We start from the raw sequence: 24,810 nt of genomic DNA, 5'->3' as shown, positions 1-24,810 counted from the left end.
TCATTGCAGCTATTGCGTAACGTGAGCCTGGCAAGCAGTCGCACATCATGACAGCTATTTCGGTTACCATGTGCGCATCTGGATCAACTTTGTCAAAGATATCTACATGTTTGTTAAATAGCATTTTCACGAGGGAATATCTTGAATTGGTAATTGACACAATTTATGGTTAAATATGAAATTTAATGAAAATAATTTGGGAAATTTTGTCATCCTTACTGGCTTGGGGCAATCCATCCGTTTTGGTTGATAAATAAACCCCTTCGACCCAACAATTCGTACAATTTGACAGCTCCACGATTTTGTTTGGACCGTAAATCAAACTACAAGCATATTTCTTCTTTTGTTCAAATACGGTGAATCAAATCTAACAATTTATATATTTATATTATATAAAATATTATTAATTTATATATTTATATCTTATTTTATATAAAAAGTATATGTTATAATTTGTATTAATATAAAAATATAAAATATATACTTTTAATTTTATTAAATTTAATTATGATTTTTATTAAAACTTTAAATTATATTATTTTCATAATTTTTTATATTATTTTTATATTGTATTTAAAATTGATGGATAAAAATATATAAATGGATCATAAATAAAACTATAGGCATGTTCTGCCTGTGCATGATTTATTTTGGTCATTAATTGTTGTTTAAGTATGAAAGAAGACAACTTATTTTAATAAAAAATAACATAAAAATAGAGAAAAACTTTCGGACACGTTTTAAAGAAAGGTCCAGGAGAAAAAAAAAAACAGCCTTAAACAGCAAAAACAAGGTACCACGTATCCTGGAACTGAAATAAAAGTTCTGACACCAATGACCAATCCCCGCAATCCGAGTCTGGTTTAGATCCCTTGAAACAGACCATTGGCAATCAAGCCACGATGATCCATGGCGCGCACGTTCTTGAAAGCAACCTCTCTCTTTGTTTATGTTTAAACTTTCATTGGTTGTTCCATCAAAAATATTTTTAAGAAATTGGGTTTTTGACTTATCTGTTAATTGTACTATATTCAACATGCAATAAATATCTTCTTTGATTTGGTTAGGATTTGAATATTCTTATAGTAAGTAATTCCTGATGAGTCCCTGGATGGCCGGTTTCAACAGGGAAAGTGGGTGTTCCATATCTGCCATCAAAGCTGGAAACGCCTTTTTCCAGGATTTTAGCGAGTTTCCTTGATTTTTATGGTCTTAAATCGAAGCTATTCGAGATCTTCTGTTCCTCTTCGATTTCATAGACATCTTCAAGCCATGAAGTGAGTTTCTTTTCAAATCTTCGCTTTTGTTTTCTGGGTTTTTTCTTTTCTGATTATTGATAGATTATTGAAGCGCTTGCTATTTGATTGTTTGTTGATTATGGATCTTGGAACTTTGTTCTTGTATCATTGTTATCGGAAATATAGTACAGTAAAAATTTTTAAACAGGGCATTTCATGCTATTAGATTATAAGCAAATTAAGTAACAGTCCATGCCAAAGAGTATTATCTGATAGTGGCTTTTCCTTAGGTGTATTGGTTTCCATGGTAGTTGCTTTGTGGTTCCTAATTGCATGTTTATGTCTAAACTATGTTTGGGACATCACTTCAGGTGGACTTGGATAATTATAATTCTATTTTGAATTCGAGCAACTTATGTCTTTGTCTACTGTTTTTTAGTTTGGTCTCAAAATCTAAATGGACCAGAATTCCTTGCCTGCAAACTTTGATGAAGGGATTTTATTTAATTAATACAATCCCTTGCCTCCCATCTTGAAGTATCCTTGTCAAAGGATAATATACTATTTTCCTTGTTTAGAGAATCTAGCCAATGAAGGCCTTGACCCCTTTTTTGAATTTTGCATGGAGGCCAGCTAGAAATTTTTATCTTTGGTTTCTTTCCTAATATACATTAGTTGCAATAGAAAGCATCTTCAATTGTTGGTATTTTCAGAAGATGCTCAAATGGGAAGTTTACTGGTGCTACATGCATAATTCTTGGCATTGCCATGGATAATACTTAACATGAGACATGTACTAACTCACGGAGGGACCATAACTGAGTTAGCTTATATGTTAGAGTACTTTGGTATGTGCATGGGGTCATAGTATTACAATCTTTTAATCCTCGGGGGTGTTGTTTTTATCGTATTTGTGCCTATTGCAAAATACTTTTATAAATGCATGTGTGCAAATGTAATATATATTTGCAATGCTCTCATTTTCTATGTATTTACCTTGTTGGTAATGCTCACTTATGTATAGAGTGTATTGGTGATAATTATCATTTCACAGAGCAAGAAAGGTTTTCGGTGTTTCTCTTTCTCTCCTTCTTATCAACTTGGCTGCCATTATGGAGCGTGCTGATGAAAACCTCCTTCCATCTGTCTACAAAGAAGTTAGTGAAGCTTTCAATGCTGGGCCATCTGATCTTGGCTATCTCACCTTCATAAGGAACTCTGTGCAGGGATTGGCGTCTCCCTTGGCAGGTGTACTCGTAATTAACTATGACCGCCCTACAGTTCTTGCTATAGGCACTTTGTGTTGGGCATTATCAACTGCTGCAGTGGGTGGAAGCCAACAATTTCTGCAGGTTGCAATTTGGAGAGCAGTTAATGGCTTTGGACTAGCAATTGTAATACCTGCACTTCAGTCTTTTATTGCTGATAGTTACATGGATGGTGTGAGAGGGGCTGGATTTGGGCTGCTAAGCCTTGTTGGTACCTTGGGTGGCATTGGTGGTGGTGTTGTTGCTACGATAATGGCTGGTCAGCAGTTCTGGGGCATGCCTGGATGGCGTCGTGCCTTCATTATGATGGCAACTTTAAGTTCATTGATTGGACTCCTTGTGTTCCTATTTGTTGTTGATCCAAGGAAAACTGTTGGTGCCAATCATGATGCTGGCTATAATTTAGATAGGTACTAATTGCTTGTTCAAAGTTTGCTTTCTAAACATATTCATCAAACCCTTGCCAATCAAATAGTAGTTTTGCTAGTATGTTAAATTTAGTAGCATTTCCATTGTTTCAAATATCGTTTTAGTTACTCAGCTGCTTTCTATTGCAGGGATGAGTTAATAGAAAAGGGGAATGCTCGTGTCTTGTCTGTTTGGTTCGAGTCATGGATGGCCACGAAAGCCGTTATAAAAGTTCCAACATTTCAGATAATTGTCTTGCAGGGAATAGTTGGTTCTCTACCATGGACAGCCATGGTGTTCTTTACCATGTGGTTTGAACTAATTGGCAAGTGCATTTGCATATACTAAATGGTCAACTGCTATAGTTTGCCATGTCAATTATTAAGGAGAAGAACGACCAGGATTTGGTTTCTTGATATTTGATACCTTTTAGTCTTTCTTTTTCTTTCCCAGGTTTTGATCATAATTCCACGGCAGCACTGCTAAGTCTCTTTGCTATCGGATGCGCAATGGGATCCTTTGTTGGTGGGTTAATAGCAGATAGAATGTCACAGATTTACCCCCATTCTGGTCGTATCATGTGCGCGCAATTCAGTGCCTTCATGGGCATCCCATTCTCATGGTTCCTTGTTAAAGTGATCCCACAATCCGTGAGCAGCTATTACACTTTTGCTGTCACCCTCCTTTTGATGGGCTTGACCATCAGTTGGAATGCTACGGCTGCAAATGGTCCTATGTTCGCCGAAGTCGTCCCTGCTAAACACCGGACCATGATCTATGCATTCGATCGTGCTTTCGAAGTATCTTTTTCTTCTTTTGCTGCTCCCTTGGTAGGCATTCTATCGGAGAAAATGTTCGGTTATGATTCTAAATCTATTGATCCAATCAATGGGTCTCCTCGCGAGGCATTTGCTTTGTCTAGAGGGCTACTATCAATGATGGCAATTCCTTTTGGTTTGTGCTGTCTGTTTTACACGCCATTGTACAAAATCTTTAGGAGAGACCGTGACAACGCTAGATTGGCCACCGTGAAAGAGGATGAGATGATTTGAGTAAACGCTAAATGTTACTTTTTTAAGATTTTGAATTAATTTTCCCTGGCTGGATCTTGCTCACGTTTTAGGACCTAACAAGTAAACCAATATGCAGAATTAAGTAACCTAACAAGAACATGCAATAGCAAAATCATGACCAAAGTTGTTCAACAAGCAGATCGGATATCTTCGTATAGCAAACCAACAAAGGTGTAAGAAACAAAGACATCATATTAATTATCACAGAGAGTGAGAGAGAGAGAGAGAGAGAGAGAAAGAGAGAGAAAGAGGCACAAAGGAAGAATGTTATATTCTAAGCCAGTGCATAAAATTCAGTCTATCCTAGTTCCACATTAAGACAATATATGCCAGCAGAAACATACAATAGCATTAGGAAAGCTGGAGTAAAATATAGATGGAATTTCAGTCGGTCTCTTAGGAAATAATTCCCTGAGCTCCACTGAGAAAATCAAAGGGGGTGACAAAGGGTAATTTGCAGACAAATTATACAACCCATGGAAACTCAATTGTGTTGATGACATTGTGCATAGGCATTTTCAACTACCTTGCAAAAGCTAGATACATCGGGGAAAAAAGGATTGCCCCACATACCCACCAGACATGGCCCTTCTCACGTTAGATTCAAACATCTTTGGATTATCCCTCAACACTGCAGCAGCATCATGATTGAGGGGATCCTCGTAATTTGGTTCCTGCACACAAAATTGAAAGATTCAAATATCAGATGGCTGCAAATTCATACAATTATTGTCATAAATACATTAGGCATTACCGTGAAAAGATGATATAGTCCATAGATTATGGTGTTTATATTGAGCACAGGTTTCCAGTCTTCACGTAAGATATTAAGGCAAACATTTCCTTCCAAGTCAATATTTGGATGGTAGACCTGGAAATTGGAGTACAACATGAAACAAGCTGGGTTATAACCAAAAGCAAATTAGACCACAACATAAATATGGTAAAGGAACAGAGGACTCAGAGGTAAATAAGCTGGTCTACCTTTGTCTTGCACTTAACTTTTGGTGCCTCATGCGGATAGATAGGAGAAACTTGGAACGAGAACAAAAATGTGCCACCGCTGTAAAACCAGCAGCCAGTCAGTCAAATACTTGTTTGTGAAATTAATAAGAGAAAAGGAAGCATAAAACAATTGTATAGAATGGCACCTCTTCCCCCTAAAGAAGAATTTTAACCAAAAAATTGTGCTAGAGAGCAAAAGATTGCTTGTTTTAAGATAAGAAGCATGAAAGAAATTCCTTACAAATAATATCCTTCATCAGGTCGAATTGAAACCTCAAAGTTCATCAGATCATCCTTTCCATTAGGAAATGTTATGGTACAAGATTTTGGTAGGTTCAGCTCCGAAATGTCTGCAAGTAGAAGGCCAAATAAAACGTGAGACTCACATTTACTAAGTGCTAATTCAATCCTAGATCATACATAGATCTTCTCAAACCTAGTAAATTCAGTGATTGAGCAAAACTACGATTAAATAAATTAATCTCATTCAAAATCTCTCTCCTTCATAAAAGGTAAAGCAACTTGCAATATATATATATGGAAAACACCATAAAAAAACTGAAGGAAATTTGAAATACTCAATTCACTAAACGGGAAAAGCAAACCTTTGTGTAAACGCAACTCCCCTGCAGTTTGTTTTTTGATAGGTGCTCCACCATTTGCATTTTCAGCAAGTTCTTTCTGCTTTTCTTTAACTTTAAACAGCCGAATCATAGCTCCTACACATGTATTTTAAAATTTTAAAATAAACCCATTAATTTCAATACTTGATAGCGGAATTTAGTTACATCACCAAAGTAATATCAATTCAAAATCTAAAACAAACCATTAAACCAAAACACTTGTTCTTAACAAACCCTAACTGAAAAACCCTGTCTTTGTTATCTAATTTGATTGCATGCTTTTGAGCTGTATATAACCAAAAATTCAATTTCTTCAGAGAACCAAAAAGATCACTCTTTAACCGATATCTAAAACTGAATCACCCCAATAGTACTTTTTCTTCATCTTTGCAACATAAATTTGAAAAACAAAAAAGATTCAGAATTAAATTAATTTGTAACAGATCACAATTCAAGATAAAGCTAGTTGGAAACATCTAGATCGTTAAAGATAAGAGAAATTAATCAGATTCAAGCAAATAAATCTAACAATAAATATATCAGTAATCAAAACCAGTGTTTTGGTTTTATCAGATTGTAACGAACCTGTTCGGGGAAATGCCGAAGAGATAAAGAAAGAAAGAGATGAGGAAGGAAAATTTGATGATTGAAGAGAAAGAAATGGAAAGGGGACGGAAAGTAAAGACAAGAGAGAGAAGACAGAAAGGAAATGACACGAAAGCTGGACCCCACTTTTTTTCCGGTGTTCCAAAAACTAGCGTCGGTAATTTTGTTTGCGGCCCTATTCGACAATGTTTGCTTTTTTTTTACGCGATTAGGGGTGAGAAAAAAAAATCGAAATTATAATGGTCGATTTAGTTTAAATTAATTATTTTTTATTTGATTAAGATAAAAATAAATATATACATTAAATTTAAATCAAATTTTAGATAAAGACTTAAAAAAATTTTAAAAAAATTGAATTGAATTATATATTTTTATTAAATTTTATATATAATTTAAATTTTTATTAAATAAAAATAATTATTTTATATATAAATTTATTTAAATATATTAAAATTTTTATTAAAATAAATTATAAAGAAAACAAAAAAATAAAATTTAAAATTTAATAAATTAAATCAAATCAAAAAAATTTGATTTAAATTTTAAATTTTATAATATTATGTATTATTTAAAAATCGAATCAAATTCGATTTGAATTATTATCACTCATATTAGTGTCAATTGATTTTTTTTTTTTAAAAGAAGATAAATCTAATTCTAAATAAAATTTTAATTTGTTAATAAAATATTAAAATTTTAATTCAAATAATCAAAATTTAATTTGAAAATTTATATTTTAAATTTATATTTTATTTTTATTGTTTTTTCAATGGGTGTTTATAATAGTATTTTTTATTTTTTATAATTATTTTGAGTAAAAAAAGAAAAATAGAAAAGTTCAATGAATTGTTTTAATATTGTGTCCCTACTAATACAAAGTCATCAATGAAATTACACATAAAAATTTAGTAATTGTACCTAAATTAGTTTACATAAATTTGAAAAATAAAATTATTTGAAAATTCTCTAATTTTCATAAATTACATATAAATTAAAAGAAAATAGTTTTGCAAAAAAAAAAAAACGTGGGCCTTGGCTGTGGGTTAAGCCTAGTCATCCAAAAGCAAAATTCCAATGCCAGAAATATCAATTGGGCTTGAAGCAAGTTGCCGGCCCGTCTTGAAGTTGACCGAGACGGTGCGTTTTACTGCGTTCAAGTTTCAACGGCCTCCCTTTCTCTTCCCACACTGAGGAGAAGCCAAGAAGTCGTCGCTGCAGCAGAAAGGAGTGAAAATGAAGAACCTTTGTTTCTTCTTCATCTTTGGGGTCTCTCTTTTTCCTCTTCTTTGTTTCTCTTTCAATCCTGAATCTCCATTGGATCGCCGAGTTTTAGTCTTACTCGACGATTTCTCGCTGAAATCGTCTCACTCCATTTTCTTCAACTCCCTGAAATCCCGTGGCTTCAACGTCGAATTCAAACTCGCCGATGATCCGTCTCTCTCCCTCCAACGTTACGGCCAGTACCTCTACGACGCCTTGATCCTCTTCTCTCCTTCAACCGAAAGTAAAGTCACAACTCGAAAACGGCACTGTTCTCCTTTATTCCTTATATCCTAATCGTTATTTTTGAATTGTCTTGGCTAGGGTTTGGTGGATCTTTGGATTTGGCTGCGGTGATTGACTTCGTTGACTCAGGTCACGACTTGATAGTAGCAGCTGATGCGTCTGCGTCTGATTTGATTAAGAACGTTGCGACTGAATGTGGAGTTGATTTCGATGAGGTTAGTCTTTTTCTTTTCCTTTTTGATTTAAAAAAATTCTTTTAGTGTTTAATGAATTTTATAAATGGCTTAGGATTCATCGGCAATGGTTATTGATCACAAGAGCTATGCAATTTCCGGAACTGAGGGTGACCATACGTTGATTGCCAGTGATGATTTTATCCAATCTGATGTTGTTTTAGGAAAAACCAAAATCGACGTCAGTTTTACTTGAATTCGAGATGCATTTAAAAAAAAATCTGAAATTGGTGCGAAAATGATCATCTTATTAATTGAAAATTTGCTCGTTTCTAATGTTTTAGGCGCCAGTACTTTTTAAAGGGATTGCACATTCAGTAAATGCGGCTAATGGCCTGGTAAGCATGAAGATTAATGGTGCCTTTTCTTTGCTTAATATAGGCTAACCTGTTTTATGTGTATGGTACAATGTGTAGGTTTTGAAGGTGCTTTCCGCATCTTCTTCAGCTTATTCTGCTAACCTGGCATCCAAATTGTTGAGGCCTCCATTGCTTACTGGATCTGCCATTTCGTTGGTCTCAGTTGTGCAGGTATGCTTATTCTTCTTGAATTTCCTTCACCATGAAATGAGCTATTTATTTCCTAGATAAAGTAAAGTATTTTCCTTTGTAATTGGCTTTTTGTTATATTAAGACATGTGGATACATAATTTGAATGTGTTTTTCAAGTCCTGTTTCCCTAAAGGAAACTGGATAATTGGTTGCATCTTCATTTTGTGGTTTAGAGTGTCCACATGTTATTATTGAGAATCCTTTTGCTTAATGCAGGCTAGAAATAATGCTCGGATCATGATCACTGGCTCTCTAGATTTGTTCAGTAACCGGTATATATATATTATGTGGTGTTTTTGATATCTGGACTTAGAATATTGTTTCTTCATTTTCATTGATAAAATTCCGCTCTGTGATTCAGGCTGTTTAGAACTGCCGTGCAGAAAGCTGGGAGCCCATTTAAGTGAGACCAGAACATTTTCCTTTTGTTGCATTTCTATGTAAATGAATTGTAAAATAATCTTATCTTGCATTCTCATTGGCATAATACTATTATCTGGTAATTCCACCAAAATAAATTGTTTCTTTGCATTGTCACTATGTAGATAATTTTTTGTGTGTGTGTTTATACTTATAGTTTGCACATGTGTAACAGAATTAGAATAGGAAATTGATGGTCAATTAGTTTCAAAAGCACATAAAATTTTCTTTCTGCATATAGCAAATACTATTCCCTTGAATTGTAACTTCAATGTGATGCATACTTTTTTTTGGCCTCTCAATGTGATGCATACTTATGCACATGTGAAATGTTGGCTGTTGGACAACTTTCTTCGTTTTTCCCTTCTCTAGAATGCCAGCTGTTGTGCTTATTGCTTTTATTGATCCATGCTAATGCATAAATTTACTAGTTTCTGACTTGTGGCTATACTGAATGTGGTTGACAAATCATGAATCAAACTCTTGAGCTTAATTGTAAAAGCACAATGACTCTGTCTGCTATTTGTCTGATGCTCTGCTTCGTCTACATTATTGCACAAATTTAGAAGTTTCTTATTGCAGCAATGCTGCCTATGCTGTCTACAAATCATGAATAGACCTTTTAGGCTTTTCTTTCTAGACATTCTTTTAGGACGTGTGGTTGATTTTGGATTCTTTTAATGAGTTTTAGCAGCACTAATAAAATTCTCCAATAAATATTTGTGTGACTTTGTATTCCTGCAACTGTTCTTTACTTGTTTCACCCCAGGAATTTTTGCCTGAGAAAACCAGCAGTTTTTGCTGTTTGTCAGTGATTTTTTCAAGCAAGTAGCTTAGGTTCTTCTTTACTTTGCTATACCAGATTTGAGAAATCGGGTAATGAGCAGTTTGTGACAGAAATTAGCAAATGGGTCTTCCATGAAAGGGGTCACTTGAAGGTGAGGCATCCTGAACAATTTCCATTTTCTGTGGTCTATAGAGTCTGTTTAAGAGTAAATTTTTTGATCTGGTTAGGAAGCCAACAGTCTTGCTTATCCAACTTGCACATAAAAGTGATTTTGCTTTGTCTTCTCTTAAACTATATCAAATCTTTATTTCAGGCTGTTGATCTTAGACACCACAAAGTCGGGGAAACAGATGAGCCTGCAATGTATAGGATCAAAGACAACCTGGTACTGTCTTCCTCAATTTGTTCTGTTAGAAGGTTTTTGTTGAAAATATATGTATTTAAGAGAATTATTCACAATGAATCTCCGAAAATATATATGATTGCAGAAATTTTATGTTGAGATATATGAGTGGTCTGGAAAAAGCTGGGAGCCCTATGTTGCAGATGATGTTCAGGTCCAGTTTTACATGATGAGCCCTTATGTGCTAAAAATGCTATCAACTGACGGAAAGGTATTCTTTTGCCAGGTTCATGTTTTATCGACTTTGCAACCCTACTTCTGCAATCTCATTAGTATATGCATGTCTAATGTTACAGGGGTTGTATCATGCATCATTCATGGTACCTGATATTTATGGGGTATTTCAGTTTAAGGTTGACTATCACAGGCTTGGTTACACTAGCTTATCTCTTTCCAAACAGGTAACCTATTAGCTATGACAACATCATCTGTTTTCTCAACTAAGCAACAACATTACAATTCAAAATTCTATATTTATGATACTTCTGGATTCTGGTTTGATTGATTTAATTTTCATTTGTTCGTAGTTTTTACATGAAATTTTTTCACATTTTACAGTGAATAAGAAAGTTGTTTGGATTTATTAAGACAGCAAGTATTGGAAACATAAAATGTTACTCAACTGTCAATGAGTGGATTGGATGAACATTTAGGAGTTGATGATGTTAATGTTAGCTTAATACTTGATATTAGAAAAACTGCTAAGGATACCTGATATCATCTGGGAATGGGTAAGTATTCTCCTAAATTGTGGTACATGGGATGTGTTTTTCCAAGACTAAAGTCTAAAGCATATCAAGCTTATTTTCCAAACCCAGCCATACAACTGCATGTCCCTTGAATACTTCATAACTGTATCTATTTTTAGCAAAAAGCCTGTTTTAGAAGAACTATGCTTATTGCTTTTAACATGGACAAAAGGCTCTTGCTTTAAAAGAAAGGCTGCTCTTCAAACATTTTTATAGTAGTATAGAGGAAATGTTCAGCATAGTTCTTTTAAACGAGCTTGAATTAGGGTTGTTCTTGTTTGTTTATCAAGTTTCTTGAACAAGCTTAAACAAAATGTCAAAACTCATTTAATCAAGAAGGCAAGCTCAACCATAGCTGAGTTTGGCTCGTGGAAAAGGTTTTTAATAACTTGTTTGTGGGGTCGTTTAGAGTTTGTTTAATCAAGGACTTAATCTGTACTTGTTTCTAACTGCAGTTCTTAGGAGTCCTTTCTCTCCTTTCCTTCCTCCTGAAGCTTGTTGATGTCTCTTTTCTCTATCTCTGGACTCTTCATTTTTCCTCACACCCCGCTTCTTTCTCTCATTGCTGGAGACCAAAGGGCAGCCACAGCATTCCTGATTTCCTCCTTCTCTCTTTCTGTTCCTTTTTCTCCTTCCTTACCAGCTCTATCTCTTTCTAAACTATATCCAACTTTCTCATTGTCAAGATCTCATCCAAAGATCATCCCTTCTTCAAATCTAACTCTCCCAACACTCGCATACACATCATACATAGTCTTAATCACATCATGTGCATGTATTCAGACTATTCGTGTGAAAATATTGCCTCTGTCACTATATAGCGTATTCTGCTAGCATACTACTAAAACAGAAAATTTCTTGTGCCAAATCTAATTAATGTACCTTATAACATGCAGATTCCAGTTCGACCCTTCCGGCACAATGAATATGAGAGATTTATAACAACTGCTTTCCCATATTATGGAGCTTCTTTTACCACGGTACTCTTTTCTCTGTGTGTGTTTGTGCTTATATTTGCACAGTATCTCCTTAATAATAAATCTGTGGTAAGCATTCTTTTGGTTTGGTTGAATGCAGATGGCTGGATTCTTTTTCTTCAGCATAGTCTACCTGTATAACAAGTAAGACCTGTCAATCGAAGAAAATCGGATTATCATCACTGTAGTTCTTTGTTATCTTTTTTAAGAAAAAAAGAATTGAAAATTGAAACCTCATCCTTCTCTCCATATATGTCTACTTGAAGGTAGATTAGGCTTAGGTTGGATATACAGAAATCATCCAGGGTTAGGTTTCACAATTTGCTTCTTTCATATTACTGTTTCAACCTCGAACATGCTGGTGGGGTCTTAATTTTTGCTATCGGTGTGATGTCCTTGAGTTGAATCATATGATAGAGAGATTATTTTGAAACTGATTATTTGGACATCATAGGAACGTGATTATCAAACTATCACTCTAATGGGCATTCAGATTGTAGTGAGATTATGATGTTATGACCATGACAATTGAAGACGTTAAAAGGAAAATTTCAGTATCAAGATTTCAAATTTCCTTATAATGCATGAAACACGGTCCATGTAGGACATAATGAAGAAAAGACTATCTTGTTGGACTGTCGACTGACAGCAGCCATCTTACACGTGATATCCATGTTCTGCATTTTCTGGTTTTTTTTTTTTTCGTTCATTTGGTTTTTTTTTGGGTTAACGCCAGCAATCGCCTATGAACTGTAATAAAATATTTAATATAATATTTAAATTTTAAAAATATTTAATTTGATACTTAAATTATAAATTTATTAATTAATGTGCTAGTTAAAATGTTATTTGTCCGTCTTATATGATTATTTAGAGTTAATTACGTTAAATATTCATATATCTTATTAAAATTTTTTAAAAATTAAATATTTTATTATAATTTAAGAGCTATTACAATATTAATTAATTGTTTTTCTCCATATAGGAATAAGATTGTGGACAAAATTTTTTTAAAGGATTTTTTGTTTTTTAAGAAATATCACATGATTATTATATCGATCAAATAATAACAAAGAACACACAAATTAATATGCTCAAAAAATAAAATTTCAAGTCTAATTAAAGATAACCAAATATAATAACTACAGGGGAAGACATTAGCCTAGTAGAATTGAAGTGAACTTATTTTAGTAGTATGATTACTTTAAAAAGAATTAGCACAATTTATTTTTCCATTTTAAGAGTAGTATTATTGCTACTATTAAATGTAAAAAAAAAAAAAAAAAGACACTTTGAAAAACACCTTTAAACATTAGTTTTATTTATCTTTAAAATGACTGGTCATGATTTGTTTACAATATTACCAAACAGAAGCATCTATCCAATCTTAGGTATATGTCTGAACTATTCAATGACTAAACTGAGAAATGACGCCTCCTCGACGGATCAGAACTGGTTATAAACAATAAAAAGTAGACTTAGCCTAGTTTTGGATGGATGTAACTGCATTTTTAGTAAGATATAATTAAGTTTCAATTATAATCAATTAAATTTAAATGTTAATTTTAATAAAATATATTTAATATAAATTATTTATTTATTTTTCAATTAAATTATAATAATTTTTTTCAATTATAATTATAATAATAATTATTATTATTTTTAATTTTGTCAAAATTAATCTCGTCACTTGATCAAATGAATTCTTAAGTCAATTAAGAAAATTCATAATTCATAATTCGAAATTTTATTTTTATACAAAAAAAATTGTAATTGATTTATAAACAAATGGTCACCGTCCACATCAAACCAAGCCTAAAAGCCAGCTGCTGATGCCAGCTTCATGATTAAGACAAGTCTTGGTGCAAGGCGATAGAAGTCCCCATTATATATGGTGGGGGTTGCAAACAGCGGCAATGCTCCACGAAGCGACCCTAATCCCAAAACCAGATATTTGGCCTTCTGTTGGCTTCTCTTTGGCTGACATTAAAGCTAATGCTCATCCAATTCCCTTTCATTTTGCTGTACTTGGTATTTTAGTTGACGCCTCAAAGCCACTTTCCATTTTACTGTAGCTTTTCTGGATTGAAGTCTTCTCTTTTTGCTTCTATATTAAAGGAAAACCCAATCTTTCAAACTCCCAAAGGAAAAAAAATGGCTTCAGTGAATCTGGGTTGTTGGGTTCAATCTTACTCCATTGTCAACCAAGCTTCCAGATCCAAATCCTTTCCTTTGCCCAGATCCTTTCAATTCAATCCTCTCAAGAATCTGTCATCTTCAACCCCCAGAACACGCAGCTTTACATCTCTCCCTACAATTTCCGCAGTCCTTACCAAAGAGGACACTGTCAAGGAAGAAGAACAAGACCCTCAAAAACCAAGCTTTGATTTCAAATCCTACATGGTACAAAAAGCCAGTATAGTTAACCAAGCCTTGGAGTCAGCTGTTTTACTCCGTGACCCTGTTAAAATCCATGAAGCAATGCGTTACTCTCTTTTAGCAGGTGGCAAAAGGGTCCGTCCAGCGCTTTGTTTAGCTGCCTGTGAACTTTTTGGTGGCCAAGAATCCATGGCTATGCCAGCAGCTTGTGCTGTTGAAATGATCCACACCATGTCTTTAATCCACGATGATCTTCCCTGCATGGACAACGATGATCTTCGTAGAGGAAAACCAACTAACCACAAAGTTTTTGGTGAGGATATAGCTGTCTTAGCCGGGGATGCTCTTTTAGCTTTTGCCTTTGAACATATAGCTGTTTCTACGGTTGGTGTTACGCCTGGTAGGACTGTAAGGGCAATTGGGGAATTAGCTAAATCTGTCGGGACTGAAGGGTTAGTGGCTGGTCAAGTTGTGGATATAAATAGTGAGGGACTAACAGATGTGGGATTGGATCATTTAGAATTTATTCATGTTCACAAAACTGCTGCTTTGCTTGAAGCGGCTGTGGTTTTGGGGGCAATTCTTGGAGGTGGATGTGATGAAGATGTGGAAAGGTTGAGGAAATTTGCAAGGTATGTTGGGCTTTTGTTTCAGGTTGTGGATGATATTCTTGATGTGACAAAGTCATCGAAGGAATTAGGGAAGACGGCAGGAAAAGATTTAGTGGCTGATAAAGTGACTTTTCCAAAGTTGATGGGGATAGAGAAGTCAAGGGAGTTTGCAGAGAAGTTGAAGAGTGATGCGTTAGAGTTGCTCCAAGGATTTGATCCCGATAAAGCTGCTCCATTGATTGCTTTGGCCAATTATATAGCTTACAGGCAAAACTAACTTTTGTTTTTGTTGTTTTATAATTTGTAATCTTGATGGTTTAGGTGAGGTGGAATTGTCTAAAACATTTCTTTGTCAAAAAGCCTTGACTTGATGCTTCTTGTTGTGTTTGATCAAAAAGGCTTAGAGAAAGAAGCAGGTGAGTAATATTAATGTTGGGAATATACTTCTGCAAGGATGATAAAGATAGAATTTGTTTTTCTCCCTGCGCTGTAATTTCTGTTATTAAATTGGAATGAGTAAGGTGATAGTGATTATAAAATTCCCATTAAATTTCGGATTTAATTGCTACTTCTTCCTCATTTGTTGGTCTTATGAGTTCTTATACATATATAGTGATCTCTATAAAGAATAGTTATATGGAATTGGATGTTTGAATTCGGAAAATTTTATTTTATATATATAAATCTAGTCAGTTCGTTCAGCATCTTGTTACAATGATGATTCTGGTGACTTCTATGTCATCAATAAACTCAGGCTCTTCCTAATATTTTTCTAGTTCCAAGCATGTTTTTCTGCAACGGTGGTAACTTTTGAGAATGTAATTGTTGCTCTGCGGTGCTTGGTTGTGAAATTTTCATTCACTGTCCGCAAATTCTGGATGAAACTACAGATTTTAGTTTATTAAGGGGAAGGTTATGTGTATCTTTTGACAAATTGCCTGCTATGACACTACCTCTGCAAATCCTTGCCCATTTTTTGTACGAAACTATCAAGTTAACAAACGTGTCTTGATTAGTGCTCATGAGTGCAGTTCTATTAAATTTTTGGAACAAAGCTTCTTCTGCTCTAATGTTATATTCAGGTCACTTTATAGAAGATATTTTTGAACTATTTGTTTACCTGATACTGGAATTTTCTGGCTTGTATGCATATGATATTAAAATTTCACCACAGGAAGTTTGTGAATAAAACGAAGTTTGTGAATCTTGTTTGTTTATTTTATAAATTTGGTTTTTGAAAAGTGAAGAATTCAACTGAAACCAAGTAGTTGAAAAGTAAAGAACCAAGCTCCACTAAAGTTCAAATTATGTTATTGTCTTCAATGCCAATAGCCTACAATGATTGGTGATAGATTGCTCAATCACTTCCAATTCTCTTGCTCTATCCTGCGTGTGATGATAAGGTATTTAAGTTCAATGTGGTAGTTTTGTTATGTTGCTTAATGGATTTCATCTGCTTTTGTTTTGCTGAACTTATTGTTGATGGATGGATAGAGTTCAGAGCACCAAAAAGGACTGCAGAATCTGCATAGGCAACTCTTTATTGATTCCTCCTGGCAAACTATTGTCAATATAACTAGCAAGATGACTCTGTTCTCCCTGGTACAGCATCTGCCTAAAGATAATGAAATTTCTACGTTGTAGATAAAAAAAAAAATGAAAATTGAACATGCTTGATTCAAGAAGCCAGTCAGATGATAAACAGATTGAAAGGTGAACCTACAGTAATTGTTTGCTGAAGAGTACTACAGTTTGTTGGATTTCACAGGTACAAACTATGAATGAGTGAAGATTCATCTCTGATTATGGCACTCAACTAATCAGAATTTTGCCTCAGTTCAGTTTGAAAAATCCCTTCTTCCTTCCAGCAATTCAACAACTCAGGCTGAGTTCATGCTTGTTCTGTGATGACTTTTTAATTTCTGGGGTTTGGCTGCACACCAAGCCTAGAAGATCCATGCATCAGTCGGGCATTTCTTTCAAATATTTCATTTTATCCCTCATTTAGCAGTACAAAACCTACAAATCAGGCTGTATATAACATTAAAAATTTTGAAGCTGTGATGCAAAATATGAAAGTTTTGCATCCATGGATTCAATGAACCCGTAAACTTTGAGCTCTGGCTGAAGTATTAGAGCTTAGCAGTGTAGATTGTAAAACCTTTCCTAAGATTAAAAATCTTGACGCCGGCGATTGAACTCATGTCCAAACACTATCAAAACCAAGTTCCAAGCCCTGTCCAAATGAATATACAAATCGTAATTGTATCAGTTTGTCACAAATAATGGATTAAAAACAAGTTGACCCTTTCGTATTTTTTCTCAAGATTTTCTCAAAAACTATTAATATTGTGGTAATTACCATTGTAATAATTATGTATGTGGCCAAAAGAAAAAACATGACATGATCATACATATAAGAACCATCTGCAAGGATTCCGCGTTGGCTTTAAAGAACTTCGATTTGGTGCTCAAAAGCTCACCAGCTTCCGTCTTTGACTTTATCATCAGACGAGAAAAATCGACTCTACTCTTACGGTCTTACTCTTTACACCATACGTATTTGAAGGAGTGTAAAGTAGGAAACGGTGTTGACTACATTCATCTTCTCCATCCACTTAATTAAAATTATTCTCTCAATTTCCTTTACTTTCCTTTCCTTTTTCTCAATTTCTCTCAAGGCCTTTCCTTATTTTAATGCCCCTTCTTTTTCTTTTAAAATCCTTATTCTTATTGATGGTTTAATCTTCAATTGTGTGTCAAGATTGGGTTCACAGGATCATAGCTTTTGAGCTTGCTTGTTTGTGGTCAGCTTAGATTTCTGAGCTTTATTATCTCCTAAGGATTTCAAGCGAGAAGAAATCTGGAAACCATCGAAATCTCTGACCTTTCGGCTGAAACTCAGGTACCTTAAACTCATTCATTTCTGGGATATCTGAAAGATTTAATCTTTTTTACCTTTGGGATTATTAGTTTATTCTCATCTGGATCTAATTGCTGTACACATTTAAAAACTATCTCTGGGTTTTTAAGATCTTGTCCAAACTTTCTTATTTTGGTCATTTGTTGTCCTTCAATCTGAGTCAACTTGATTACTTACTTCTACTTAGATTTGAGATTTTTTAGTCTGTGGATTACTGAAGCCTAAAAGATCATGATATCTCTGCCATTTTTATCTAGAATTGACCTACAACAAGCTTTGGCCTTTAAGTCAACTTCTACATTAAAAGCTATATCTATATAATTTTTATCTAATTCTTGCAGTGAAACTTCATCTAAAGTTAGGTCCAAAAAGAGCTATTTTAGCATTGTAAATCGATAGATTACAAGCCAAAAGAGCTTCTGGGATTTTAAGATCTTCTCCATCAGCATTTGAATCTTTATCAGCTATGATGGGATGTCAATCTAGCAAAACGAAAGGAGGCGGTCCTGAACCGTCTTTCCCAGACAAGACTGATTCTCAGTTTGAAGCTGACTTGAGCTCATACGAGGCTGCTTGTAGACATGATCCAACTTTGCAACATTTTGATGTAACCCTTCATGAACGTACTAACCATGTCATAGGCACGCTTGCTGCTGGTTTAGGTGTTCAATCCTTATCTTTGGACTCGCTCAAAGAGGTTACTGGATGTCTTCTTGAAACGAACCAGGAAGTGGCCAAAATCATTTTAGAATCTCAGAAAGATATATGGAACAATCAGGACTTGTTTTCTTTGGTGGAGGAATACTTTGAGAACAGTAAAAAGACTTTAGACTTTTGTACTGCCCTTGAGAATTGCCTCAAACGTGCTCGAAACAACCAATTAATTATTCAGTTGGCAGTTAAGTATTATGAGGAAGAGGTAGGGTTGCAAGTTGGGACTGATGAGAAGAAATTTGTGAAAACCCTAGCAGAACTAAGGAAATTTAAAGCAGCTGAGGAGCCGTTCACCAAGGAGTTCTTTTTACTGTTTGACTCAGTCCGTGAGCAGCAGGAATCAATGCTAGGGAAATTGCTAGTTAGGAAGAGAAAGCTCGATAAGAAATTGAAATCTCTGAAAACTTGGAGGAGGGTATCGAATGTCTTGTTTGTAGCCACTTTTGTCTCTGTGTTGATTTTTTCTGTGGTGGCAGCAGCCATAGCTGCACCGCCTGTTGTAACAGCTGTGGCAGGTGCAATGGTAGTTCCTATTGGTTCAATTGGAAAATGGTGCAGCTGGCTTTGGAAGCGCTATGAGAATGAGCTGAAAGGGCAGAAGGAGTTAATCAAAACAATGGAGATTGGTGCTCGCATTACAATCTATGACATGGAAAGCGTAAGAGTGCTTGTCAGCCGATTGGAAATTGATATTGAATCGCTGCAGCTTAATACTACTTTTGCACTTACAGAAGAGGATGCGGTGAAACTTGCAATTGATGAGATCCAGAGAAAGTTGGAAGTATTTATGGAAACCATTGAGAAATTGGGTCAACAGGCTGATATGTGCAGCCGTGATATTAGGATGGCGAGGACAATGATTTTGCGGAGGATGATGAATCATTCTGGCACTTCAACAACTACAGACAGCCTTTGGGAACTCTAGCAATGACTATTAAACCGTGTGTATGTTGTATCAATTTTATGCTCTAAGTAATGAAATTCGATCTCTACTTGTCGGATGAATAGATCTGGATTTGCTCCTATATATAACTGTTACATTGTTCAGCTGATCTAATTTTGGTCCATATTTAGACCATTTTCTTTTATAGAAAAAAAATCTTCCTTGATTCTAGTGTCAAGTGTTTGGATCTGGTTTGTGGGTCAGACTTATATTGCTATAATTATAAATGCAATTGTCATCAGAAATAGTGAAGATTGTTATTTGGTTGGTGCAACTAGCATGATTGGGGCAATTATGAATTTTAAGCATCATGTGAGTGGCCTGTAGAAAGAACATGGGTAATAATCTCTGTCTAGTTTTTTTTTTTTTTTTTGGTCGAAATATTTCTGTACCGGTTGATTCATAGTAACTATGTAGGACCATAAAAAGAATGCCATGGTTGCTTACTTTTCTTTGTGGCCATGTAAAGGCCTGCATTCATCTGTTTGTGTCTGCCGAAGATGGAAAAAGGTGGGTTGAAAGAGGAAAAATCTGGGACTATGCTTTGGTTGAAAAGTATACTGTTATGTTACAAGTTTCTCTGTTGATGCTTTTATTCGAATCGAAAAAACATGTCAACTCTGCAGTTTGCTCCCTAGGCGGGATGTTATTAGTGCAAACTCGTTAGGAAGTATCCATGATTTTTTAGATGTGAAGATTCCGAAATGTGCACTGAGCTTCACAATTCTATATATGATGCAAAGCCTCCTATGTGATACAGGTCGAATCATTACCCACTGATCTCCATGATTATTTCCCAGCAGGTGTAGTCCTATTTCTCCCTGTTCAGTGCTATCCATTGTATGAAGTGATGATGCTTAAACATTGCAAAAGGAATGGGGTTTAAAAGCTATGAGAATTTAAGACCATGTAGATTCTTATGGCAAGAAAACAAAAGGGAAGGAGAAGATTGTGTTAAAAGCATGAGAAAAAGGGTTGAAACTTGAAAGCTGAAGAGTTCTTGAAGGAATCTCGAATCAACACTTCAAACTGAATGGAAGTGTTTGTTCAAAACTTCAAACAGCTTCAAACTATTGCTTCTTTACTGAATCAAAATTGCATCTGCATGTGCTGCAGCTTCCTGGGCTGGATTCTAGCACCTTTGGGGTTTTAGTTTAACTGAGCTGAATCTACTGAACCTATGAATCTATTGGTTATTCTCAAATTTCTTTTACAACGTTTATTCTCAAATGGTTCCATAACTTTCATTCTCTCAAGTCTCAAGTATAAAGATGTTAATGGATCGATATGAATTTTTATTTGTTTCGAACTTAAATTTAATTTTATAAATTTAATATTTAAATTTAATTTAATATTAAAATTTTTTTATATATTCAAAATTGACTCGATTTGTATATATTAAAAATCATAATCGACTTAACTTAATTCAAAAGTAATAAAATATTAATTTTTTACATATTAAATATTATTTAATATTATTTTTAATATACAATATTATTTTTAAATATAAAAATATATATAAATATAAACATAAAATTAAATAAATAAATAATATATATCAGGTTAAGGTAAAATGGATTTATATAAAACTTGACCTCGAATTTTTATTCAATAATATCCAACTCAAATTTCAATTTAAGAAAAAAAAATCTCAAGAGATAGATCAGATCAAAATCTATTGGGATATAGATTAAATTATCAACCATACTCAAATATCTTCCCAAACTCCTCATGGCCTATGCTTTAGGCTGAACTTCATCAACAATGATAATGAGAATTATGGATAAAAATAATGATTACTCAAATTCTGCATGAAATTTTTTTAAAAAAAGTGATTACTTAAAATTCATAATGCATTCATGTACCGTGATAGAAGGATGATTAAAGCTGTGTTTAAAGTAATCCTCAAACTTTTTTACTATTATGTGTTTGGCCCAACACTTTCCAAAATTAAGCAAAGCAGTCTCTGTAATCCCTTCCCTTATCGATTTCTCTCGGCTCGCCCCAGTCATTGCTGATTCGCTGTTGAAGCCATTGGAATTAGAAAGCAAAAGCTTGTCCATGAAAAAGCTCTGATCTCAATACATGTTGAGAATCAATAATCTCCAAGGATTTGCCAGAAAATTTAGACATTGGATTCATCCCATCAAATGTTTACATTCTCTTCATCAACACAAACCCAAAATACCCACCAAACACAGATTTACCAAAACCTTAAAAACCCAATTGAAATCACTTGATGTTAAGCAAAAAGTTTACATGAGAGGCACAATATCAAACATTTACAAAATCCTCAAGTACTCAACTTGGGACTCGGCTGAAACCCAACTGAAACAGCTACCCATCAAATGGGACTCTTTTACAGTCAACCAAGTCCTCAAAACCCACCCACCAATGGAAAAAACATGGCTTTTTTTCAACTGGGTTGGTAAAGTTAAAGGCTTTAAGCATGATCAGTTCACTTACACAACAATGCTTGACATTTTTGGAGAAGCTGGGAGGATTTCATCAATGAAGTATTTGTTTCAGCAAATGCAAGAAAAGGGCTTAAAAATTGATGCTGTTACTTATACTTCGATTTTGCATTGGCTTTCAAAGAGTGGAGATGTTGATGGGGCAGTGGAAATGTGGGAGGAAATGAGAGGAAAAGGGTGTTTTCCTACTGTTGTTTCATATACGGCTTATATGAAAGTTCTGTTTGATAATAAGAGAGTTAAGGAAGGTAGTGATGTCTATAAGGAGATGCTTCAGTCTGGGATTTCTCCTAATTGTTATACTTACACACTGCTGATGGAGTATCTTTTTGGGGATGGTAAGTAGACGAATGACTTATTTGAGTAATGCTTTCTTCCTGTTCGTTGAATTGTCTAAATGGGGTGCACATGCACAACTGCGCATTTATATAGTATTTACGTTATAGTTTATAATTTGATGCCACTTCATCAAAATTAATGTTCATTAATTTTTAGACTACAATGAGGTAGCCAGTTGTAATTTAGTGACTGTGTATAGAATTAGCACATCAGATATAAACTCAGGTTGGTTCGAGTACAACAACACACCAATCTCATGGCATTGTCTGTTTTAGTCATTGAGGAATGAATGTTCTGTTTTTAATACTCTCTTTGGCTCATGTGAGAAATCTTGAGTTAATGAAAAACACCTATGTCAAGAGAGGGAAGTAGGAGAACCTAAGAGAACACGGTTGAAAACTGTTAAAAAGGACCTAATCCATGTAATCATCCTCCTCAGTTCCTCACATATAGCTCAACAAGGCTTCGCACAATGTCAATTTCTTGACTCTTTTTGTCCTGACATTTCACTCTTCGTATCAGTGCATGCTATTAGTTGAAACTTGCATTATCTAAAACTCTTGAAAACTGCAGCATTATGGTAAACGTCCAAACAGAGTGATGAGTTGCATTCATAGGCTCTTAATCTTGTTTGTTTTACAGTTTTCGTTGTTGGTTACAAAAGTACAATTAATGTGAAAGCTTATATCTGAATTTGTCAATAGTTGTCTTTGATCAGAAAAAGAAGTGTTCTTTTGAATGTTTTCTATAAATGTATGTACATTTTTGGTGGTTTGGCATTTTAAGACAGATGAATGCTACTGTTAATTGCTTTGGCTGCATCTAGCTGCCTTTGCTGGAGTATCATGTTTACAAGGAAGATGTTTATTCTTTTGTGGTGGATCCAGGCAAGTATGAAGAAGCCCTTGAGATTTTCAACAAAATGCAAGAAGCTGGAGTTAAGCCCGATAAAGCTGCATGCAATATTTTGGTTGAGAAATGTTGCAAAGCAGGGGAGACAAGAGCAATTATCCAAATCCTTAAGTACATGAAAGAAAATTATCTTCTTCTTCGGTACCCCATATTTCTAGAAGCTCTTGAAACTTTTAAAGTTGCTGGTGAGAGCAATGTCCTCCTCAGGCAAGTGCATCCTCATATCTCTGTTGAATGCATTGGCAATGAAAGAGAAGCTGAGTATAAAGGAAATGCTTCTGAAGCTCCTTTAAATTTAGACAGAGGTCTAGTGTGGGTTTTTTTGAAAAAGAAAAATCTTCTTGCCATTGACAGTTTACTTACTGAGTCAGTGGATAAGAATATACAGTTGGACTCTGAAATGATCTCTGCCATCATTCATATAAACTGTAACCATTGTAGGCCGGATGGTGCTTTATTGGCCTTCAAATACAGTGTGAAAACAGGTATAAATCTTGAGAGAACTGCATATCTTGCTTTAATAGGCAGTTTAATAAGATCAAACACGTTTACTGATATAGTGGAGATTGTCATGGAAATGACTAGAGCTGGACATTCTCTTGGAGTTTATCTAGGTTCGCTCCTAATCTATAAGCTTGGATGTTTTAGAAGGCCCACTTGTGCTGCAAAGATTTTTAATTTACTGCCTGATGATCATAAATGTGTTGCTACCTACACTGCTTTGGTTGGTGTCTATTTTGCTGCTGGGACTGCTGATAGAGGACTTAAAATATACAAAACCATGCGAAGAAAAGGGATTTATCCTTCTTTAGGTACATACTGTGTTCTATTAGCTGGTCTTGAGAAACTTGGTAGAGTCTCCAAAGCAGAAACCTATAGGAAGGAAAAGAAAAGCCTGCAGAAGGATGCTTATTTCCGCGAATCCATTCCTACCAATGAAAAGATTTGTGACATCCTATTTGCTAGGGATGTTGTATCTTGATGAACTTGTCAGGTTTTATTACAAGACTCATTTTGAAGGAAAGCTGCTGCGGTATGGTGTTATTTGATTGTGAGAGGGGAGGGGTTTGATCAATAATGTTTATGAAGTGCTTCCAATGGAAGATTAATGGCAACCTAGATTGCAAGAGTGGGTGGAAGTATTTAATTGGTCCACAGATTCAATCTTTTTGGTGCTGCTTATACTGATAGGGCTCTCATGCTGCATCTTGAACAAATGCGCATTACATTTTGAATGTGATCTAAATTGGAGTGATCTACAAAGGATTCTATGGTCTGTGCTTGTTGATGACCAATACATTGACTAATCTCCCTGTAAGTGCGTTTGACTGCAATAGCAGATTTTTTACAATTATATGAATAAAGTTCAATTTATTTCAGCTCATTTTTCCCAATCTAAATGGTAAAAATAAAGATGCTCCAAATAGAACGTTAAAGCCTTCTCTTGACAATTGATATACATCATCTTAGAAATGAAGAGATCCAACGGCTTATATTGTCTAAAAAAGCAATAAAAGTGAAAGAACCCCAACCGCATGCCCACAATCCACAATCTTATTTATGCAGGTCAGGGTAATAATTTTCCCAATAGAATATATGCTATATATCATCAACTAAATAGATAAAAGCTCGACCTTGAGCATAACTGAAACATAGAGAAAGAGAGTG

General features: G+C 34.7%; 5 protein-coding genes and 1 pseudogene across 7 annotated transcripts; 5 read left to right on the top strand and 1 right to left on the bottom strand.

The window, feature by feature from the left end:
• Positions 1 to 771: 771 nt before the first annotated feature.
• Positions 772 to 4,029, top strand: LOC111317155 (uncharacterized). The gene is made up of 4 exons (XM_022919537.2): positions 772 to 1,277; positions 2,293 to 2,916; positions 3,064 to 3,239; positions 3,368 to 4,029. Exons 1-4 carry the CDS (start codon positions 1,207 to 1,209, stop codon positions 3,964 to 3,966), a joined length of 1,470 nt encoding a protein of 489 aa, XP_022775272.2. The 5' UTR covers positions 772 to 1,206; the 3' UTR covers positions 3,967 to 4,029.
• Positions 4,030 to 4,237: 208 nt separating this feature from the next.
• Positions 4,238 to 6,350, bottom strand: LOC111317157 (NEDD8-conjugating enzyme Ubc12-like). Its single transcript, XM_022919540.2, has 6 exons — positions 6,201 to 6,350; positions 5,598 to 5,711; positions 5,234 to 5,342; positions 4,972 to 5,050; positions 4,742 to 4,858; positions 4,238 to 4,661 (listed from the first exon to the last, which is right to left on the bottom strand). The coding sequence occupies exons 2-6, from the start codon at positions 5,704 to 5,706 to the stop codon at positions 4,524 to 4,526; spliced, it is 552 nt and encodes a 183-aa protein (XP_022775275.1). The 5' UTR covers positions 5,707 to 5,711; positions 6,201 to 6,350; the 3' UTR covers positions 4,238 to 4,523.
• A 1,055-nt stretch (positions 6,351 to 7,405) lies between these two features.
• On the top strand, positions 7,406 to 12,350 carry LOC111317156 (dolichyl-diphosphooligosaccharide--protein glycosyltransferase 48 kDa subunit-like). The gene is made up of 13 exons (XM_022919539.2): positions 7,406 to 7,725; positions 7,806 to 7,942; positions 8,016 to 8,141; positions 8,245 to 8,298; positions 8,377 to 8,490; positions 8,728 to 8,783; positions 8,873 to 8,914; positions 9,794 to 9,869; positions 10,032 to 10,103; positions 10,207 to 10,332; positions 10,418 to 10,522; positions 11,767 to 11,850; positions 11,948 to 12,350. Exons 1-13 carry the CDS (start codon positions 7,455 to 7,457, stop codon positions 11,993 to 11,995), a joined length of 1,311 nt encoding a protein of 436 aa, XP_022775274.2. The 5' UTR covers positions 7,406 to 7,454; the 3' UTR covers positions 11,996 to 12,350.
• Positions 12,351 to 13,739: 1,389 nt separating this feature from the next.
• On the top strand, positions 13,740 to 15,399 carry LOC111317154 (geranylgeranyl pyrophosphate synthase, chloroplastic-like). The gene has a single exon (XM_022919536.2). The coding sequence runs from the start codon at positions 14,002 to 14,004 to the stop codon at positions 15,112 to 15,114; it is 1,113 nt and encodes a 370-aa protein (XP_022775271.1). The 5' UTR covers positions 13,740 to 14,001; the 3' UTR covers positions 15,115 to 15,399.
• Positions 15,400 to 17,276: 1,877 nt separating this feature from the next.
• LOC111317153 (UPF0496 protein At2g18630 pseudogene) lies at positions 17,277 to 19,588 on the top strand (annotated as a pseudogene). 2 transcript variants are annotated; one of them, XR_016333054.1, is made up of 3 exons: positions 17,277 to 17,396; positions 17,602 to 17,742; positions 18,102 to 19,588. The product of XR_016333054.1 is annotated as a UPF0496 protein At2g18630 pseudogene, transcript variant X2 (transcript). The 2 variants fall into 2 exon arrangements; XR_016333053.1 differs by lacking the exon at positions 17,277 to 17,396 and having other exon boundaries at positions 17,423 to 17,742.
• Positions 19,589 to 21,342: 1,754 nt separating this feature from the next.
• On the top strand, positions 21,343 to 24,526 carry EMB3111 (Tetratricopeptide repeat (TPR)-like superfamily protein). The gene is made up of 2 exons (XM_022919532.2): positions 21,343 to 22,229; positions 23,118 to 24,526. The coding sequence occupies exons 1-2, from the start codon at positions 21,503 to 21,505 to the stop codon at positions 24,122 to 24,124; spliced, it is 1,734 nt and encodes a 577-aa protein (XP_022775267.1). The 5' UTR covers positions 21,343 to 21,502; the 3' UTR covers positions 24,125 to 24,526.
• Positions 24,527 to 24,810: the final 284 nt, after the last annotated feature.

Source organism: Durio zibethinus, chromosome 24, assembly GCF_047325235.1.
Source record: "Durio zibethinus cultivar Kanyao isolate XHJ-2024 chromosome 24, ASM4732523v1, whole genome shotgun sequence".
Classification (NCBI taxonomy): domain Eukaryota; kingdom Viridiplantae; phylum Streptophyta; class Magnoliopsida; order Malvales; family Malvaceae; genus Durio; species Durio zibethinus.
The sequence above is the reverse complement of the archived record's forward strand: the minus strand, read 5'-3'. Positions and strand labels throughout refer to the sequence as shown.

Bases quoted from the DNA above. Each gene is read 5' to 3' on its own strand.
- LOC111317155 (XM_022919537.2), top strand. From the start codon at position 1,207: ATGGTCTTAAATCGAAGCTATTCGAGATCTTCTGTTCCTCTTCGATTT. The intron at 1,278-2,292 runs GTGAGTTTCTTT...ATCATTTCACAG, and splicing joins AGACATCTTCAAGCCATGAA to AGCAAGAAAGGTTTTCGGTG. The intron at 3,240-3,367 runs GCAAGTGCATTT...TTTCTTTCCCAG, and splicing joins CATGTGGTTTGAACTAATTG to GTTTTGATCATAATTCCACG.
- LOC111317157 (XM_022919540.2), bottom strand. From the start codon at position 5,706: ATGATTCGGCTGTTTAAAGTTAAAGAAAAGCAGAAAGAACTTGCTGAA. The intron at 4,859-4,971 runs GTAGACCAGCTT...TCCAATTTCCAG, and splicing joins AAGTTAAGTGCAAGACAAAG to GTCTACCATCCAAATATTGA. The intron at 4,662-4,741 runs GTAATGCCTAAT...TTTTGTGTGCAG, and splicing joins GACTATATCATCTTTTCACG to GAACCAAATTACGAGGATCC.
- LOC111317156 (XM_022919539.2), top strand. From the start codon at position 7,455: ATGAAGAACCTTTGTTTCTTCTTCATCTTTGGGGTCTCTCTTTTTCCT. The intron at 8,915-9,793 runs GTGAGACCAGAA...TTGCTATACCAG, and splicing joins AAAGCTGGGAGCCCATTTAA to ATTTGAGAAATCGGGTAATG. The intron at 10,523-11,766 runs GTAACCTATTAG...TATAACATGCAG, and splicing joins GCTTATCTCTTTCCAAACAG to ATTCCAGTTCGACCCTTCCG.
- LOC111317154 (XM_022919536.2), top strand. From the start codon at position 14,002: ATGGCTTCAGTGAATCTGGGTTGTTGGGTTCAATCTTACTCCATTGTC.
- EMB3111 (XM_022919532.2), top strand. From the start codon at position 21,503: ATGTTGAGAATCAATAATCTCCAAGGATTTGCCAGAAAATTTAGACAT. The intron at 22,230-23,117 runs GTAAGTAGACGA...TGGTGGATCCAG, and splicing joins GGAGTATCTTTTTGGGGATG to GCAAGTATGAAGAAGCCCTT.